Source organism: Dermatophagoides pteronyssinus, unplaced genomic scaffold, assembly GCF_027571235.1.
Source record: "Dermatophagoides pteronyssinus isolate colony J.1.1.1.1 unplaced genomic scaffold, Derpt_VIB-CSIC_2022.12 sq0007, whole genome shotgun sequence".
NCBI lineage: Eukaryota > Metazoa > Arthropoda > Arachnida > Sarcoptiformes > Pyroglyphidae > Dermatophagoides > Dermatophagoides pteronyssinus.
This window is the reverse complement of record NW_027461531.1, coordinates 1,003,942-1,018,077: the sequence shown is the minus strand read 5'-3', so window position 1 is coordinate 1,018,077 and position 14,136 is coordinate 1,003,942. Positions and strand designations below refer to the sequence as shown.

The window sequence follows — 14,136 nt, the reverse complement described above, 5'->3', positions numbered from 1 at the left end:
GGAATCAACTTATCATCAATCAATACAGCGATAGATCATACACCTTGTTTTATTTTAAATGACCACAATAACGTGTTATTTTCCGGTTTTTAAAGTAATAGGGGTTTCACACTAGCAGCAATGTGAATGAAATATTTCAAATGCAATATTTCAGTCCATAAGGCTGAAATGTAGTGAAATATTGCATTTGAAATATTTCATTCACATTGCTGCTAGTGTGAAACCCCTATAATGGAAATTGGCCATGTGATTTTCGGCCAATTATCGCTTTATCAAACTTTAATTTGTTGAAATAAATTTATTTACATTCTATAATTTAATTTAAATTGATTTAATTTTCCGGAAATTCGGATTAATGCAAATACGAAAGGCGTTTTCCATGACAGTGATGATCAAATTAGAATCATCAGATGGCAGTAACATTAGAACAAAAAGTAATTTGTTATGGAAAACTATAGTTACCTTGAAGGGACAATGGGAGAATGAAGCTAAAATAAATGGCTCGATGCCACACTTTTTAATTCGAAGCTAAAAATAATCAAACGAATCAGAAGACAAAGTAACCTAAATGTTGATGTAAAATGTAAAACATCAAATCAAACTGTAATTTTCCAGAACGATTGCAACCATTATGATGACGTCCGACAATATTGCTTGCTTGTTTATGATGGCAATCATTGTACATAATATTTGCTAGAATATGAACACCGACTAGTATTGTCCGTTCTGTTAATTCTGTTAATGACGGTAAAAGTAAAACTGATTCTAATGACTGTATAGAAAAAAAAGAAAGAATTAAGCACAATGAATGGCTGTCGATGATATCTTTGTGTGATGATTATCTATTTTATTCTGTAATGAGCTTAATTGATTAATTAATTGCAGTGTGTGCGGTACGAAACTATTGTTATCTTTCATCACCGCCTCGTTGACAGACTCATCTATTGTGTTTAGCAGAGGAATCCCACAGATCGATTTTGATTGTGTAGCTGATAATTACTCGATTCAAATTCTATGCCGACAATCGATAATGATATGGCCGTTTTCCGAATGGTTTTCATGATAGAATAAGGGAATAATAAGAATCATCGTCATGGATGATAAAAAATCTGCATGCACAAAAGCTTAATACAACTGTTGTATGTTCCATCGAAAAACAGATTTGTTTTTCGGTGTATCTTGTAAATTTAAGTGTATGAAAAATAATAATTTTTTTTTGGCTAGAAAAAATTTCTAAATTTGTCTTTGATGTTTTTGTAAATGATCAGATGCCCCAAATGTCAGTCTAACAATCACTACTGTTGTTACTGCTGCTGCTACGATGTTTCGATCTCATCGGTAAGAATTGAAATTGGTGATGGGATGGTAAAAAATGGTAGGCCATTGCGTCAAGGATGTATTCAGCGATGAACAAAATATTTTCTTTGATTTTCTTGTTGCCAGTTTTATACAAAATTTTTTTTGGGTGTTGATTCGAATAAAACATTCTTTATTCCGAACGCTTTATTCGGTATTGGTTGACTTATTTGTTCGTTTGCTTGCTTTAACCATATTTTCGACCTCACTTGTACGGAAAAAACAGAGAAAATTTCTTCATTCGTCATCGTTGCTCTTCTATCCACTTTGTCGCTCTTCACCATCAACCATAGTCGTTTCATTAGATTCTGTCCACAATGGTAATTTCTTTTAATGATTTTATCGATCTATTGATCCATTTATTCATCGAAATATAGGGTGATGCCAAAGCCAAATTCGATGAGAAAGAACGTAAAAAATTGGAGATTCGAGCTCGACTCGAAGCTCAAATGAAAAGCACCAAAAAGAAGGGCTTTATGACGCCTGAACGTAAAAAGGCCCTCAGGGTATGTATCAAAGATATAAACTTGTCAATCATTTTGATAATCAATTCCAAAAGAATCTACTGCGACGAAAAGCAGCTGAAGAGGTGAAGCGACAACAGGAAATCCGAGAACGTGAACGACAAAAAGCCATTAGCGAACGAACTGGAAAGCCGAAACCAACTCATGATTGCAATGAAGGTTTGAACTTAGACAGATAATTTTTCCTTTGAATTAAGCTGTTTATGTTTTCATATTGATTAGCTGCATTGATTGCCATCTGCAAAGAATATCATAATCGCATCTACAAACTTAACGAAGAGAAATGGGATCTCGAATTGGCTGTATGCCTCAAAGAATACGAGATTCAAGACTTACAATCACGAGTGAATGACATGCGAGGCAAATTGTAAGTTTCATCAACAATCAATATTCATTCGATTTATTTAATTTTTTTTTATTATTCAAAATCAATCCTGAACATAGCATAATTCCACCGCTGAAAAAGGTGTCCAAATATCAAACACAATTGGAAAAGATGCGTCAATGGACGTACAAATTGGCTAAGATGGATATGCGTGGAGGCCTTAAACAGGTCAAAAAAGAAATTGAATTGGATGAAAAATTGCCCAAAAAAGACAATAAACCAGAATGGGCAGCATCAGTACAAAAAGATACAGCTAAAGCTCAATGATCATTCATCATTGTTCAATAGCTTACTCTTTCTAACCTTTATGCGATCGTTATTTCTATTTATTTATCTATCTCTCAGATATTAATTTGTAAGATGAATATTATGTGTCAAGCAAAGCTATAGTCGAATCATCAAGAAGTTTGTTGAAATTCTTGAAACGAAATGTATGAATCAGTTCGTTTGATTAATGTTTCGGCCCAATAAAATCTCATTACTTAAACAAAACATTTTTCTCTTTTAAATTTTTAAATTTATTCATCAACAATTGAATTAATTAACAATAATATTAGCAAGGTAATCCAAATCCGGACATTCCAGGAATTAATCGTCGAGTATGCGAATGATGCTGGATCTCATGTGTATCAGTAATTGTTGGCAGGTTTTTCAACTCACCAATCAGCAATTATCAACTGTTATATAACAATAAAATAGTATACGATATTAGAATTTAAAATAAAAAGAACTCACCATAGATAACAAGGCAATAATGATGTCAATTGACAAATATGGGTACACAAGTTATCTATTTTTATTTTTGAAAATTTTTGAAAGATAAACCATGTTTAAAATGATTGAAATTCAGGTTAAACTCAATCCAGCAATAACCAAACGTTTCGCCCGTCATAGATAATGTGACCCTTGTAAATGCATGAATTTATCGTTGGCATTTCAATGACCAGACAAGATATATTTTGACGATTCATTAACCTAAACAAATAAAAACACTAGATTTGATTAAATTGGCAGTGGTACTTTTTATTCTATTCACTGGATAATGAACATCGAAGAAGTATTGAGATATAATCCACCTACCAGCAGTTTTTCAACTACCGACGAAAATGATAACAATGAAAGTCAATCGACCTCGAAACCAAAACGCCTACGTTTAGATGACAATCCAACGACATCCACGATCCGAGTTGGACATGTTAACGCCGAAGAAATTGACAAATTACTCTCGAAAACTGGCATCGAACATGTAAATGAAATTGATTCGGAAACATTTAAACGTTTGATCTTACAATTGGAGCGGCGTCAATTAAAAAATCAAGAGATGCGTATCAAACATGCAGATAATCCTACCAAATTCATGGATTCCGAATTCGAACTGTTTGATATAATTAAAGAAATGCATGTGATTTCCACTCAACCATCATTATACGATACGGCAATACAAATGAATTTATTGCCTCAGCTGTTAGGTTTGCTGTCGCATGAGAATACTGATATTGCCTGCTCTGTAGTTGCTTTGATACAAGAATTGACCGATCTAGATGACGTGGATGAGATCGAACAGGTCGGCCGTTTGATGGATGCATTGATTGATGGACAGATAACGGTAGCATTGGTAGCCAACATGGAGCGATTAGACGAAAATGTACGTGAAGAGTCTGAAGGCATCTATAATTCGTTGGGTAAATTTTTTTCATTTTTTAACAAATTTATCTGTTATCATTATTTTATTATATTGCATCTTTCATTATTATTAGCAATCATCGAGAATCTTACCGATTACAAACCGGAACTGAGCAAAGACGTTAAACCGTTGTTACTTTGGCTACTGCGAAAACTCAAATCCAAGTCACCCATATTTTCAGCGAATAAATTGTATGCATCGGAAATACTGTCCATACTGCTACAGAACAGTTCAGATAACCGTTCCATGGTTGGCACATTGAACGGAATCGACATCCTATTACATGTTCTTTCTGTAAGTTTTAATAACTGAAAATTGCTACATTGTCCTAATAATTATCATTTAGTATTACAAAAGACATGATCCATCTACTGCCGACGAAGAAGAATATGTTGAAAATCTATACGATTGTCTATGTTGTTCATTATTTATGTCTAGCCGAAACCTCGAGCTTTTTATTCAGGCCGAAGGAATCGAGCTGATGGTGTTGATACTAAAAGAGAAACGAAAAAAACATTCCCCTACAGATGTGCGTATTGGTGCCTTGAAATTATTGAGTCATTGTTTTAGTCATGTCGCTGACGATCAAACGGCTGCCCAGCTCATTACAACATTAGCCGATAAATTTATCGAAATTCTTGGCCTTCGTGTACTTATGCCCATATTTCTACGACCCAGTTCAATAATTGGTCATGTTAGTGGTAGTCGGCGGCGAAAACAAGCAGCCCTGATCGATCAGATCGAAGAACACACTTTGGTCATAATCGGTGCTTTACTTAAATTTACTAGCCGTCCCGAACTCCGTGATCGTATATTGAACAAATTTATTGAACAAAATTTTGTCAAAACTGAACGACTTGTCGAATTACATCTCAAATATTGGGAACGCCTGAGACAATTCGACGACCGTAATAAAACAACATTATCAGACCAAGAGACTGTAGAACAGTGGTTTTTAATACGATTGAACGAAGGTGGTCTTTTCATTCTGCAACTCATTGATCAAATCATCGTCATGATTTCTTCATTCCGTTGGGAATCATCACAGCCTTCATCAACACTATCATCTGTCGAATATTCCATCAAACAACGAATACATCGATTGTTAAATATGCATAGTAACACACAAAGAAATTTGGATCATGTTCAGGTGATCAAATCTATCGTTACCGAATATATTGAAGAGAAAAACGAAAAAAATAACCAGACGCAAGATGATTACCTTTTGAAATGTACACAATCGTTTTAAATAAAATTGATTTCAACAAGTGGAACTGAATTATTTTAATTAGTTGACTTAAAGACAGCAACAAAACAAAATTAACCATCTGTGGGTGTCCCAATTTGGTATTATTGGCCGAGTGGGGCGGAATTTTTGTTTATATCGTATTTACAACTATATTTTTCTTGTGTATTAATTGGGTTAGTAAAACAATTTGTGTGTGTGTGTGTATAGGGTAAAAATGAAAGCTGAGTCGATTGCCCCAATTGAAAGTTTGGCGTATTAGGATTTTCTTAGTTAGCCCAAGCAGCCAGCTCTTCCAATTCATCATCATCTTTCTGTTTGCTTCCGGGTGTTTTTATAAAATCAAAAGAATTAGAAATCGTTTTAGCAAATGAGTTTTGTGTTTTGAATAAACACTTACTTTTCTTGACCGGCTCGGCCGAAGGAACCTCTGGAAGAGGTTCAGTTTCGCCCGTCTCCAACAATTGTTTGTCTATTTCTTCTTGTTCAAGATCTTCCAACTCTTTCATCAGGTCATCTTCATCGACATCATTTTGGAATCCAATTGGATTGGAGATGACATTAGATATTTCATCGGCGATCTGTTGTTGTTCACGAACTTCGTCCATCAAATCTTCGACCTTATCAATGTCCATATTATCGTGAGCTTGTTTCAAGGCCTTGGCGGCACCGCCCATAATCTTCAATACTTCCGTATTGGTGTTAGCATTTTCCAACGCTTCACGCTGATATTCGATCGTTGTTAAAGTACCTGAGAGATTTATAAATTGAATTTGAATCAAAAATCCATATCAATACAAAAACTTACCGTCGATTTGTTCAAGTTGTTTTTCAATCCGTTTCTTGCGTTTTAAAGCTTGTAACGAAACACGTTTATTTTTGGTACCATTTTTCTTGATTATCAATAGTTCTTCATCACGTTTCTTTTCAAGAAATTCAACCTTTTTAGTTAGCATTTCTTCGACATCTCGAAGCCGTTGAATTGCTTCACCAGGCGTTGGTGCCTTGGTTTTTGATTTACCACCGAATAAATTTGATAAAAATGACATTGTGCTTCTTTTATAATTGAAAAAATATCAAATGTAAAAATATGCAAACAAACTAAAGACAATAATTGATTTTATATTTTATTAATTTGATTCCAAATTGGCTGATAGTTATTGCGTATACGATATTGATGTTTTTCAATACAGCCAATGGTCAATCTGCTTCAAAACACAGCAAAACAGTATTAAGCTGTTGCGACTAAAAAGCCAAGGCAGAATGAAATCTGTATACGGAGTATTCAGAAAAACGCTCACAAGATCAGTTCGTCACCGATTACTATTGATGTTGTTTACAGTTATCGCTTTACGTTTTACTTTTATAACGCTCAGCTTTCATCGAAACAATTTTATTAAAGGCGTCTGTTCATATAGGACGTTTTTCAATTCGAATTTGCGTTCCAAATGAAGGGTGGGTCTTAGAAGTGTGAAAATGACGTTTAGACCAGGAGGTCGCATTCTAAATTCATTATTATTTTTTTATTCGTTTTCATACGATAGGTGTTAAGGGTAACGATACGTTTTTGTTCAAACTGTCTGTTATAAATATAGAATGAGAAGTGAAAAATGTGTTTATGCCTTTCGAACAATAATGTTAATAGAATCACAATTGTTTTCAACAATCGGTTTTGCATACAGCCTGTCTGTTGGATTTTTTTCGTTCCTGTTTATGATTTGAATCGGCTGTGATTATTGGCTATTTTTACCATAAGATAATAGGTATAACTGTCATATTATGATGAACCATTATCGACTTGTCAAGATGTTCTGTAGCTCTTTTATTTTTTTGAAACATAATCCATTCGAATAAACTAAAGGAATGCAGGACAAATGGTAGCGGTGGTCATAGAAACAAGTGGTTGCTCACCAATCCATCTCAATGGATTCACAATGGTGTATTGGCCAAAGGGCAGAGACTGGGGCAGTGGTAATATTGAAACATACTCACAGAGGAATCGAGCAGCATATAGAATACCTGTTGATTGTGATGAAATTTTAACCACTAATGGAAGCTACATAATGAGTCATGCCGAGTACATCATACCTGTTGAAGACTGTTAAATGAGTGACGTCGATGCTTAAAAAGCTGTCTGGCTGCTCAAATAGTTTCATCAATAATCAAAAAAAAAGTTTCATCGGTAAATCATCCCACAATATCAACATATAAAGTAAATGTATAGTATTTGTGGGCTTCTGCGGTCCGACAGTTTGTATTATTGTTAATTTTTTCTAACTTGGTCTAAGGTAATCATATTTAATACGAATTTGAGGAAGTTTACAACAAGCACCACATCAATTTTGATAGTGGACTCCTGTTTTGATTATGCATATTGTGACAAACAATCATCGTATAGAGTGAATGAATAGATTTTTGAATCGATCGTTTCCTCAATTGATCGAGTGAAATTAACTGACTGACTTGGTGACTAAATCATCCTTTTCACTTCAAGCCAACAATAGGTCATATTTACATTGTCTATAGTTCGTAGAAAAATTACCAAATCATCATTTCATATAATAATAATCACCGGATGTGTAATGCTACAATCATCGTGCAATTGGTCTTCATTTGAATGAAGACCGTTTTACATTCAACGACATTTATAGGATTGTGACCACCGAATAAACGCATCGATTGTTCCTTATTCAAATGGCTAATTTATAGATGAATAACGGAAATCATCCTATGATCTTGTTACATCTTTTTGTTTCATTCCTAATATTCCATAAGCTTAGACTGTGTTGTCTGTTCAATATGTTGACCACAATCAGACTACCAAATCAACCAAAACGTCGAATAGTTTTTACAACATTCGTCATTATCTTAAATTTGGTATCAATTTTAGATTGTCAATCACTGCCATATACAACTATTAGCGATGGCCAACAATGGCCATCAGATTCATGGTTTCATCATAATGATGACGAACAAACTGCCCCAACAACTACAGGACCACTAGTGGCCCTACTAAACATGACAAACGAAGAAATGAGTCATCCAGGTTCGGTTGAAGAATCAAACGGGGAAACAATGACGATATTGCCACCATTGTCCTCATTGTTATTAGAATCATCTACAATCAATCCATTGATCGGTCGTGACGGTCATTATGGTATCGATGCCGAATTAAAATGTCAATCGAAAGACGATTGTCCCGAACATTCAGATTGCGTTGACGAATTCTGTCGTTGTCGTCATGGCCATTGCCAAAATTCGGGTCAATGTTTAGTAGTCAGTGATGCTGAAGTGTATTGTTTTTGCACTGGAAATTTCAGTGGACCACGTTGTGAATACCGCAATCAAGCATGTGGATTGAATCATAATTGCCAAAACGGTGCCACATGTAGCCTTAATCTAATTGAGAACTCGACCATTGCAAGTTGCCTTTGCCGACCGGGTATGTTTAATAATGATAATAATAGATAATTGATAGTGGCCAACTATAAATTGTATGTCACAAATAGTAATAATGATTTACTTTGGTTAGGTTACCATGGCGAGAATTGTGAACATATTTTACACACATGTGATACAATCAATTGTCTCAACAATGGCCATTGTCAAATTGGGCCCGATGGTCTTGCCATTTGCTTATGTGCAGATGGATTCGAAGGTTGGTACAGATTATTTTCATGCATTCAATTTGTTAACAATAATCTTGACTTTAGGAAAAAATTGTGAACACAACATCGATGACTGCCCAAAGCCAAATCCATGTAAAAATGAGGGCCATTGTGTTGACGGAATTAACAATTTTACATGCCAATGCATCCAGCCTTTTCACGGTACGAACTGTACAGAATTATGGGATCCATGCCAATCACCAGAACAAAACCCATGTCAAAATGGAGGTCAATGCGTAACCGCACAAGATTTCCTATCATTCAATTGTAGCTGTCCATTAGGATTCACAGGTGATCATTGTGAAATCAACATCGATGATTGTGCTCAACAGCACAATTGTAGCGATGGACAGATTTGCATCGACTTGATCAATGGATTCCGTTGCGAATGCCCGGCTGGTTTTGAGGGAGTCCGATGCAAAGACCGCATAGATCATTGCAAGCAACATAAATGTCAGAATGGAACCTGTTTGAATAATTTAACAAATTATAGTTGTTACTGTGCAACTGGATATGAGGGCAAATATTGTGAACTAGATATAGATGAATGCGCAGTCCACCACCCATGTGTTCATGGATTATGTGTCAATCAACCTGGTTCCTTCGAATGTTATTGTAGGCCTGGCTATACTGGTCCGTTATGTCAGCTGGACATTGACGAATGTCTTTCTGGTCCGTGCCAAAACAATGGTACCTGCAAAAATTTGCAGTCTACTTATGAATGCGATTGTCCACGTGAATATTCCGGCAAGAATTGTGAAATAGAAGTCGATGAATGCAAATCAAATCCATGTGAAAATGGTGGAACCTGTACTGATTTGATCGGTGGCTATCTTTGTCAATGTCCGTCCGGCATTCAAGGATCACAATGTCATTTGGACGTCGATGAATGCATTCAGAATCCTTGTCAGAATGGCGGCAGCTGTATCAACGAGTTGGCTAGCTACCATTGCCAATGCCAGCATGGATTTGAAGGCGATCATTGTGAGCAAGATGTTGATGAATGTATTAAAAGTCCTTGCCTGAATAATGGCACCTGTGTAAATAGTAATGGCACTTATGAATGCGAATGCCTCCCAGGTTACCGTGGTCAGCATTGTGAGCACGACATTGACGAATGTATTGAATTAGTCAATAGTGGAAATGATCCATGCCTGAATGGGGGTCGCTGCATTGATTTGGTAAATGCATTTGAATGTAATTGTACCGAAACTGGATTCGAAGGTTCACATTGTGAGAAAGAAATCGATGACTGCCAACCGATGCCTTGTTCTGAATCTGGAACACTTAGATGCGAGGATTTGCACCTCAATTACAGTTGCCATTGTCGACCTGGTTTTACCGGCCATCATTGTGAGATCGACATTGATGAATGCGAATCAAATCCATGCCAAAATGGTGGTACTTGTCAACAAAAAGCCCACGATGCATCATTGTTTGGACCGAATTTTCGCGACAAATATGAACTAGACGAATTAACCGTTTTGCGACATGGTCATCAAGCTGTTAGTAGCGGTGGTTATACTTGTACTTGCATACCTGGATTCGAAGGCATCGATTGTGAGATCAACAAAGACGATTGCCAAATCAACCATTGTCAGAATGGAGGCATTTGTATAGATGAAGTCAATTCTTATTCATGTCAATGTCCTTACGGATATGAAGGCAAAATATGCCAATACCTAATCGATCCGTGCATTTCATCACCATGCCGGAATGGAGCCACTTGTTTGAAGAAGAGTAACGATTCGTATAGTTGTGAATGTTCGATTGGCTATTTAGGTGAACGATGTGATCGACGGCGTTCATGTTACATGCCTGAATGTCATCCAGAGCATTCACATTGTGTGAAAAAAGTATCACATATGTCAATGCAACATACCCTTTGTGCTTGTTTGCCGAATCCGTCAGGCTTATATAATCGTTCGCTATGTGATCCGATTTATGATTGCTCCTTGGCCACCGGTCTTTGCCAGAACGGCGGAACATGTGTACAATCAGGTCGTGGCTATTACTGCATCTGTTCAGACGATTATGAAGGATTAATCTGCGAAAAAAAGGTTTGACAATATTTAAGTTCTATTTTTTTTTCTCATTCGGTTTTATTTTATTTTTCTATGTAGAAACGGATTAACCTGGTAATCATATTGATTGCATCTGTGGGCGCCATAATGACTATAGCTTTAGCAATCATCATGTCGATCGTATTTCGAAGCATAAAACGAGCTCGAGCAACACGTGGCACTTATTCCCCATCCACACAGGAAATGTTCGGAAATTCTGCTGGAGAGATTCTTAAACCACCACCGGAAGAGCGTCTCATTTAAATGCGATGCTACTTTGTCATTTGTACATACATGAATTATACAATTATGAGAATGGTACAAACTCAAGTTGTACATCCCTATATTATCTATTTGTATTATATGTAGAACAACTATTTATTGTTGCATGTCAATCATTATAATTACATAACAATCATTCATATTAATCATCATCAAAATTTAATCGTTTTACATGCGGTGGCGCTATTACATTATCCAAGCTAAAAAGACCGGCTCTTTTAGTCCCACTCAATGTTGGTTCGCCCGTTTGATCAATGATTGCGGTAGCTTCAGAAGACGTTTCACTTTTCACTTTGGGCAATAAATGTGCAGGAGTTGGAGGTGGATCATTATGAAAATAGGCCATTTGTAATGCTTGTGAGCACGTGCATCGACGAGTAGGATCCAATGCCAGCATCGATTTTAGAACTTGTATTAAATCTTCTTTGATAGCCGTGAATATATTTTCGAACGGCACTGGTTCATTCACTTTAAATTTAACGTAATCAGGTAAATTTGTCACACCGGGCCAATTTGTCTCATTTGGTGTGCCCGTCACCTGGAATATTTTAAGCAATTGATCTAGGTCAGTTTGACCTTGGAAAAAAGGAAGCCGTATGACTAGTTCAGCTATGATACAACCAACTGCCCATATATCGACACCTGTACCATACATTCGAGCACCGTATAATAATTCTGGAGCACGATACCAACGAGTTACAACCTGATTTGTCAGTACTCTCGTTGGTGATCCAAAAGATTTGGCTAAACCGAAATCACCAATTTTAAGTACGCCATTCCCATCGATTAGCAGATTGTTAGGTTTGAGATCACGATGTAAAATCCATTTGGCGTGCAGATATTCAAGACCTTTAAGGGTCATTATTATGTATGATTTAACATTGGCAGGAGTCAAAAATATGTTTGTATCTTTTATGATTACTTCTAGGTCAGTGATCATGTAGTCGAAAACAAGTGATATTTCGGAAACATGACCAAATACATCTAATAGCTGTAATGACAGAAGCGAATTGTTATTGTTTTAACAAGTCATTTTAATGGACACTCACCCCTATTATGTTTTCATGAGACAACTCTTGCAAAATCTTGATTTCTCTAAGCGCCGTCCGATTGATTCCATCTCGTACCTCATATCGAGATCCAAGTTTAATCTAATAATTATTAAAATATTAAGTATATGTATTCAAGAACTTGATTAAAAAACCTTTTTGACGGCTACAATTTGTTCTGTTTGAACATCTCGAGCCTTATATACAGTGGCGAATTGACCTTCTCCAAGAAATTCAATCTTTTCATAGCGTTTCTTTTTTAAAGATCCCGACGCCTTTCGCTTATTATTCATCATTAAACAGAAAATACTGAAAGATTTTTTTAAATAAATGATCACATGTCATGACAACCATTGAACATGATAGGTAGAAATAGAACAATAGTGAAAATATAACCATCAGTCATTTTGCTTATCACTAGATGACGCGCGTATTTACACCTGTTGAATATTTTAAACGAAAAATTGGTTTGAATTGATAACAGCCATCTATCGGTTTAATGTGTATTGTTTGAATTTAAATTAGTCGTTTTTAAGATCAGAAAACAAATCAATATTCACAAACGAAAATTTTGTCACTAGAATTCATTGGAAAAAATTTTCCTTAATTTTTATGCACATCATATATAATTCTATATTTGAGAATCTGTATATGAAATTTGATTGTATTATTAATATTTACCTAAGGCGACAATAACAATAATATGATCATAATAAATTTAAATAAATGAATCGACAATTGATTCTAATATGATACTTTATGAGCAATATAGCAATGATATCATTGATCAAGTCAGAGAAAAAAAGTGTAGCGATAAAAATGGCTAGCTTGATTGTCTCAATATGATGATGATGACATAGCGATAATGTTGACGGGTAATATGATCAATTTGTTTGAATTAATTCTATTATCATATTATAAATTAGATCGGAATCGCTATCGCTAATGTAATTTGGTAATTGGAATTTTACCAGTGATCACTTTGTCTTCAAAGGAATTTCCGACAGCCATGTATTATCTGGTTGGCTTGGTTTGGTTTTTCTAAATATTTTTATGCTTAGCTTAGCATGATGAAATAATACAGCCAAAAGCAGAGACAAATATTAGGACATTAATATATTCCTGTTAAATCTGATTGAAGTATACAATGCGCATCATCATAGTTATCAATGGTGATTATCATGGTGAAATGAACATCGTTCAATCTTTTCTAAATGTTTTTTACTGCTATCATTTTCATGAATCTAATTGGGTGTTATAACAAGACCAGTATGTTCAATATCATGTTCATTTTGAGACGATGGAATTCTTTTTGGTATTGTTTACTATGTTTTTTTTCGGATAAGCTTGATTATCCATAGAACGAAAATTCAATCACTCTATTCTGATCACATCAAATCAATTTCTATATATTGATGCTTTTTTCCGGTAATAATAATATCATATCCATTGACGATATTGAATCCGACTTGGTGACAAATTCTTATATAATATAATAATCAAGATACCACCCAGAATTCGGTATAGGTTGTACTGTTTGGATATTAATATATTGATATATACTTACAGGAGGTTCAAATGCCCAGAAACATATTTGAATTATGAAACAGAATCATGTATAGAGAATGAATAAATGAATGAAAGTTGTCAATTAAATTGAATTTCGCTATGGGAATTGGCCATTTATCGTAATGTGCTAACATTTTGTTGTGTATATGATGTAGATGCAATATAAGTGAATTCTAATTCAAACAGTACACCGAACTTATAGTTTTCTAGTGTAAAGAATAAGCATGTTGTTTGTGTATCTGTATATGGTAAATTCATCATGAACATGAATGAGTGAGAATGAAATGTGAAAAATTAAGGCAATCGCATT

At 35.2% G+C, this 14,136-nt stretch overlaps 5 protein-coding genes across 5 annotated transcripts; 3 read left to right on the top strand and 2 right to left on the bottom strand.

Moving 5' to 3' along the window:
* The first annotated feature begins 1,491 nt into the window (after window positions 1–1,491).
* On the top strand, window positions 1,492–2,757 carry LOC113799619 (troponin I-like). Its single transcript, XM_027350285.2, has 5 exons — window positions 1,492–1,676; window positions 1,734–1,862; window positions 1,916–2,039; window positions 2,103–2,247; window positions 2,325–2,757. The coding sequence occupies exons 1-5, from the start codon at window positions 1,674–1,676 to the stop codon at window positions 2,530–2,532; spliced, it is 609 nt and encodes a 202-aa protein (XP_027206086.2). The 5' UTR covers window positions 1,492–1,673; the 3' UTR covers window positions 2,533–2,757.
* Window positions 2,758–3,029: 272 nt separating this feature from the next.
* On the top strand, window positions 3,030–5,223 carry LOC113799574 (beta-catenin-like protein 1). Its single transcript, XM_027350229.2, has 3 exons — window positions 3,030–3,947; window positions 4,023–4,243; window positions 4,296–5,223. The coding sequence occupies exons 1-3, from the start codon at window positions 3,308–3,310 to the stop codon at window positions 5,196–5,198; spliced, it is 1,764 nt and encodes a 587-aa protein (XP_027206030.2). The 5' UTR covers window positions 3,030–3,307; the 3' UTR covers window positions 5,199–5,223.
* shrb (charged multivesicular body protein shrub) lies at window positions 5,209–6,702 on the bottom strand. The gene is made up of 2 exons (XM_027350274.2): window positions 6,004–6,702; window positions 5,209–5,946 (listed from the first exon to the last, which is right to left on the bottom strand). Exons 1-2 carry the CDS (start codon window positions 6,242–6,244, stop codon window positions 5,465–5,467), a joined length of 723 nt encoding a protein of 240 aa, XP_027206075.2. The 5' UTR covers window positions 6,245–6,702; the 3' UTR covers window positions 5,209–5,464.
* A 249-nt stretch (window positions 6,703–6,951) lies between these two features.
* LOC113799559 (uncharacterized) lies at window positions 6,952–11,354 on the top strand. Its single transcript, XM_027350210.2, has 4 exons — window positions 6,952–8,637; window positions 8,728–8,853; window positions 8,909–10,923; window positions 10,987–11,354. Exons 1-4 carry the CDS (start codon window positions 7,905–7,907, stop codon window positions 11,188–11,190), a joined length of 3,078 nt encoding a protein of 1,025 aa, XP_027206011.2. The 5' UTR covers window positions 6,952–7,904; the 3' UTR covers window positions 11,191–11,354.
* LOC113799601 (cyclin-dependent kinase 7-like) lies at window positions 10,947–12,553 on the bottom strand. Its single transcript, XM_027350263.2, has 3 exons — window positions 12,413–12,553; window positions 12,258–12,359; window positions 10,947–12,199 (listed from the first exon to the last, which is right to left on the bottom strand). Exons 1-3 carry the CDS (start codon window positions 12,551–12,553, stop codon window positions 11,351–11,353), a joined length of 1,092 nt encoding a protein of 363 aa, XP_027206064.1. The 3' UTR covers window positions 10,947–11,350.
* Window positions 12,554–14,136: the final 1,583 nt, after the last annotated feature.

Excerpts from the sequence above, each read along its gene's own strand:
- shrb (XM_027350274.2), bottom strand. The coding sequence starts at position 6,244 with ATGTCATTTTTATCAAATTTATTCGGTGGTAAATCAAAAACCAAGGCA. Across the intron at positions 5,947-6,003 it reads ACAACTTGAACAAATCGACG|GTACTTTAACAACGATCGAA; the intron begins GTAAGTTTTTGT and ends TAAATCTCTCAG.
- LOC113799601 (XM_027350263.2), bottom strand. The coding sequence starts at position 12,553 with ATGATGAATAATAAGCGAAAGGCGTCGGGATCTTTAAAAAAGAAACGC. Across the intron at positions 12,360-12,412 it reads AAATTGTAGCCGTCAAAAAG|ATTAAACTTGGATCTCGATA; the intron begins GTTTTTTAATCA and ends AATAATTATTAG. Across the intron at positions 12,200-12,257 it reads CTCATGAAAACATAATAGGG|CTATTAGATGTATTTGGTCA; the intron begins GTGAGTGTCCAT and ends CTGTCATTACAG.
- LOC113799574 (XM_027350229.2), top strand. The coding sequence starts at position 3,308 with ATGAACATCGAAGAAGTATTGAGATATAATCCACCTACCAGCAGTTTT. Across the intron at positions 3,948-4,022 it reads AGGCATCTATAATTCGTTGG|CAATCATCGAGAATCTTACC; the intron begins GTAAATTTTTTT and ends CATTATTATTAG. Across the intron at positions 4,244-4,295 it reads TCCTATTACATGTTCTTTCT|TATTACAAAAGACATGATCC; the intron begins GTAAGTTTTAAT and ends ATTATCATTTAG.
- LOC113799619 (XM_027350285.2), top strand. Across the intron at positions 1,863-1,915 it reads AACGTAAAAAGGCCCTCAGG|AATCTACTGCGACGAAAAGC; the intron begins GTATGTATCAAA and ends CAATTCCAAAAG. Across the intron at positions 2,040-2,102 it reads AACTCATGATTGCAATGAAG|CTGCATTGATTGCCATCTGC; the intron begins GTTTGAACTTAG and ends CATATTGATTAG.
- LOC113799559 (XM_027350210.2), top strand. The coding sequence starts at position 7,905 with ATGAATAACGGAAATCATCCTATGATCTTGTTACATCTTTTTGTTTCA. Across the intron at positions 8,854-8,908 it reads ATGTGCAGATGGATTCGAAG|GAAAAAATTGTGAACACAAC; the intron begins GTTGGTACAGAT and ends TCTTGACTTTAG. Across the intron at positions 10,924-10,986 it reads GATTAATCTGCGAAAAAAAG|AAACGGATTAACCTGGTAAT; the intron begins GTTTGACAATAT and ends TTTTCTATGTAG.